At 40.1% G+C, this 4,584-nt stretch overlaps 1 protein-coding gene across 1 annotated transcript in view; it reads left to right on the plus strand.

The window, feature by feature from the left end:
- The window catches only part of cyp2r1 (cytochrome P450, family 2, subfamily R, polypeptide 1), a 5,286-nt gene extending 1,907 nt beyond the window's left edge, over window positions 1-3,379 (plus strand). Inside the window, exons 2-5 of the mRNA XM_014026566.1 lie at window positions 64-205; window positions 307-939; window positions 1,028-1,357; window positions 2,063-3,379. Of these exons, the coding sequence (XP_013882020.1) occupies window positions 64-205; window positions 307-939; window positions 1,028-1,357; window positions 2,063-2,241 (1,284 nt within the window). The 3' untranslated portion in view covers window positions 2,242-3,379. The remainder of the gene's footprint in view (window positions 1-63; window positions 206-306; window positions 940-1,027; window positions 1,358-2,062) is intronic.
- The last annotated feature ends 1,205 nt before the right edge of the window (window positions 3,380-4,584 follow it).

The following is a 4,584-nucleotide window of genomic DNA, read 5'->3' on the forward strand; positions in this document are numbered from 1 at the left end:
ATCTTGAATAGTATGTGTGCAGCAGTGCAGGTAACTGATGATCCGATGTTGTCTATCTTGCAGATTTTCAGTCTTGACCTTGGAGGCATCATGACTGTGGTTCTAAACGGCTACGACTGCGTCAAAGAATGTCTTTACCATCAGAGCGACAAGTTTGCTGACCGACCATCACTGCCTTTGTTCAAGAAAATGACCAAAATGGGTGGTAAGATGCTGTTCAATGGTTACGTTCAGAAAATAAATCGTGAGACAGTGCTGGATTTTGAGTAATCTGATTTATTCTCTTTTTTTTTTTCCTGAACAAAGGGCTTCTCAATTGTAAATATGGGAAAGGTTGGTTTGAACARCGCAAACTGGCTTGCAACTCTTTCCGCTACTACGGCAGTAGCCAGAAACTGTTTGAAAAAAGGATCACGGAGGAGTGTATGTTCTTTGTCGACGCCATTGACAAACACAAGGGCAAAGCATTCAACCCCAAACACCTTGTGACCAATGCTGTGTCCAATATTACCAATCTGGTCATATTCGGGCACCGTTTTGCCTACGACGACTGCAACTTTCAGCACATGATTGAGTTATTCAGTGAGAACGTGGAGTTAGCCGTCAGTGGCTGGGCRCTCCTGTACAATGCCTTCCCTTGGATTGAATACTTGCCATTTGGGAAACACCAGAAGCTGTTCCGCAATGCTGCAGAGGTGTATGACTTTCTATGGAAGGTGATAAACACATATTCCCAGGACAGGGTGCCACGTGTACCACGCCACTACGTTGACGCCTATTTGGATGAGTTGGAGCAAAATAGAGGAAATCCTAATTCCTCATTTTCTTTTGAGAACCTCATCTATTCAGTGGGTGAGCTCATAATTGCTGGCACAGAAACTACAACCAACACCCTGCGCTGGGCTGTGCTGTACATGGCCATGTACCCTAACATACAAGGTAAAGAGAAGTTGAACACTTTCATTTGATCCTGAAATACAATTTGTCAGTTTGTTKAAATTGTGAATATTTGCTTTTCTTTTCAAAGAGAGGGTGCACAAGGAAATTGACAGCGTTCTGTCCAACGGAAGGCCGCCTTCGATGGAGGACAAGCACAGAATGCCCTACGTGGAAGCAGTTCTGCACGAGATTCTTCGCTTCTGCAACATCGTGCCTCTTGGTATTTTCCGTGCCACCTCCCAGGATGCAACAGTCAGCGGGTACACGATTCCCAAAGGCACCATGGTGATCACAAACCTCTACTCGGTGCACTTTGATGAGAAGTACTGGACCGATCCGGGCGTCTTCTCACCAGAGAGATTTCTTGACAGCAGTGGCAACTTTGTGAGGCGTGAAGCCTTCCTTCCGTTTTCCTTAGGTTGGTGTTAATGTTTGTCTAACTGTTATTATTTTATTATTTTGCATGAAATAACTGTTGGAAGTGTATGAATGTGATTGGCACTGATTATTCTCCTTAGATGATTGTACGTTAGCTTTGTAGAGACCTAATAGAGTGCTGTGTGAATGGGTAAATGAGGACACAGATTGTAGTGTAGAAAGGTATTTCCCAAAGTTAAAGCTGGGACTCCTCTGTGGGCTGTGAAACCCTACATTGTGGGTCTTGAGCTGATCTAAATCAAATTAAATTTAAAGTTAATTGCCAATAGAATAGTTCAACTATAATTATCAGAAGAAACAAACAAATAAAAAAACTATGCAATTTTGTTTGTGCTGTGAATAGGCTTTTGTGGGCCAGACATCTGACACGACCATGCCATTAAAGTAAAACCATCTATCTTTATATTTATATAATAATTAGTTGAACTCAGTTTATTTAAATTATTGTGTGCTGGTAAATGTGAGGTCCTTATTTCCACTGAGTTTTTGTCATTTGCCAATAAGATATTAATAGAAAACAATGATGTTCCGARAATATCTATATACCAGTTATTTTTGGGTTGTTGAGATGACCAGTGGCTTTAATTTTCAAGTATTTATTTTTGCCAAAGATTTGAACAGATTAAGTGCTACAACCGTGTGAAACTGAGAGTAAAAGAAAACCTTTCCCTTTTTCTATTTGCAGGGAAGCGACACTGTGTGGGTGAACAGCTGGCCCGAATGGAGATGTTCCTCTTTTTCACCACTTTGATGCAGAGATTTCATCTTCACTTCCCCTCGGGAACCGTGCCGACGGTCACTCCTAAACTAGGAATGACCTTACAGCCCAAACCTTACTCCATTTGTGCCGTCCGCAGGCAGTAGACGCTGTCCTGTGCTGGAGACACTCCGTATCACAAGAACTCTGGTTGTTAGAACGGCTTGTGCAATAGTCCTTTCATAGAATTTTGGGTGACTGATGCCCCTCTACAAACAATTTATTCAACCCCAATTGATTTCTTTTTAGTGAGCAATTTGCATGTTTGCACAGTACTTTTAAACAGAGGCAGCAAATGGTGAAAGGACATCCTGGGAACTCGAGTGGGCTATTGATTTAATTCCCTGAGCTCCTGCACCCAGAAAATGAAATATTTGCAAATGCTGGTGCAATGGCGATGACTTAGGTCAATGATTTATACTGTGTACACTTATGATGGTTCATAGCCCCGCTGTAGTCGGACAGCTTTGGAGAGATAAATGACACTAGGTCTTCATGCAGTGTGTGTTGGACCAAACGGGACTAATAGACTTTCCAAGAAACCGAACACTGTGTGTCGGAGCTGGAGACGGGCCAAGATTTACATCATCTGGACTGACTCTGACCCCTTCTCCAGGGATGGCACTGTTCAGAAACTCTTTCTCTTAGAAAGCAAATGCAACCCAGATGGTTTTCTTAAAACCGACTTTTCAACACTGGTTACTGCTTAATGGTGCTTATCAATAATGACAATTTACATATATGTGTAGCAGTAACTGTTGACATTGTTGTATTTTTTTTCTGCAAGTCTGGTTCTGTAAAGTTTTTATTTGTCTGTGTTTTAATGAAGTGTTAAGATACTGAGAACTTGTCCTTGTTTAGAAGTAGCAACATTGCAAAATGTCTACCTCTTAAATGTGTGTAAAACTAGAGTTTATATCATATTGTATTTAATTAATTCACATTCTAGTTCCGGATGTTCTGATGCAGCACTAGCAGAAACCTTTCAAAGGAACTGTCTTCCCCGATTTCTCAGGCTCAGTACATGTAAAAAAGAAAAAGCCATCATTACTTGTTCCAATTTGAACCTAAATGAAGTTTCATGATGTGTTTTTGTACCTATTGTTTACAGTTGATAGAGAGGTTTTGAAGTTTTGAATGTGTTGAGATGTAAAGCAAATAACTGACCTACTGTGATGAAACACAAATGTTGGTGTAAACTTTGAATATACAAAAATAAAAAAATAAAAAGAAATTGAAACATATTCATGTCACTGTAGGGGTCTCTACCTACATTAACCTAACATTTTAACCTAACATTTCTAACATTTCAACATTAATCTAACCTTCTATGGTTAGGTTAATGTTAAAACAAATAAACCCAAAACTTGTAATACATACGCTTGCCTTTAAAAAGTGGAGACCCACTTCCACTGCTTCTTGTTACTAAAACTATTATCTTAAGACTGTCCTGTCTAATTTTACTCTTGCTCTGCCTTGGCACCAAGAGCTCAGGGACCAAGTCCTATGGGACAAGGGAAACAATTCAAACTGATAAGCGTTGTATCACCAGTTCTTRGTCAAAACAGTTGTCCGTTCTGGAAACTAAATGCTTCCCTACCTGATGTCCATGATTTCTTTTTTGTTTTTTCGTATYATTATTCAGTTGTGCTGGCTCAAAGGTACACATTAGTGTTGGACAAAGATGTTAGAGTTMAAATAAATCTAAAAGAAATTGCGGAAATAGCACCTTAGCTGAGATCAACAGCCTTTGAGGGAAAATCCTATTCTTAAATTTTTTTTCGAAAAGTGTTTTCTCCCTTTTTTCAGACCGCTAAGAAGGCCTTGTTTTGCTTTACTCAAAGCAAAAATAAAGCTTGTTACTCCCCATATCAGACAGAGTCTGAATGTAAATGTTTTGGGAAGTTCCATGAGCCCTTAGCAAGTGCAACAAACGCTGTCAAACTTTGCACAAGCTCCTGAAAGGGGGAAAATGTGAAAACATTTATGGGTGTACAATGGCTTCATTAAATTCTTTAAAGGGGTAATATCATGTAAAATCAACTTTTTTGAGTTTTATATCATGCTATAATGTTATACTCTCATAAAAAACATGCCCAAAGCCTTGCTCTGACTCATTCATGCATATTTGAGAAATCCTGCAGCGTTTTTAGGGAGCCATGCTGAGGAGCAAAACGACAGGTGGGGACCAGAAACACCTCTGGGTTGTGTCCTTTTGGGACAAGCTCCTCCTCTGGGATGCGTCTTTAAGCCGAACTTCCTCATGGTGAAACGCCCCCCACCCGCTATGTGACTCCGGCAGGCTACGTGCTGAAATGGGTGTGACCGAAATGGTTGGATTTTCTTAAAGAAACAGAGACCTATTTCAAGACGTTTAGAAACTGTCAAGATGAGAAGTAATTTGTTTTGGGGATTTTTACAAATATATAGCTCTTTCATAAGCTGAAAAT

The sequence above is a fragment of the Austrofundulus limnaeus genome, unplaced genomic scaffold (genome assembly GCF_001266775.1).
Source record: "Austrofundulus limnaeus strain Quisiro unplaced genomic scaffold, Austrofundulus_limnaeus-1.0 Scaffold5, whole genome shotgun sequence".
Classification (NCBI taxonomy): Eukaryota; Metazoa; Chordata; class Actinopteri; order Cyprinodontiformes; family Rivulidae; genus Austrofundulus; species Austrofundulus limnaeus.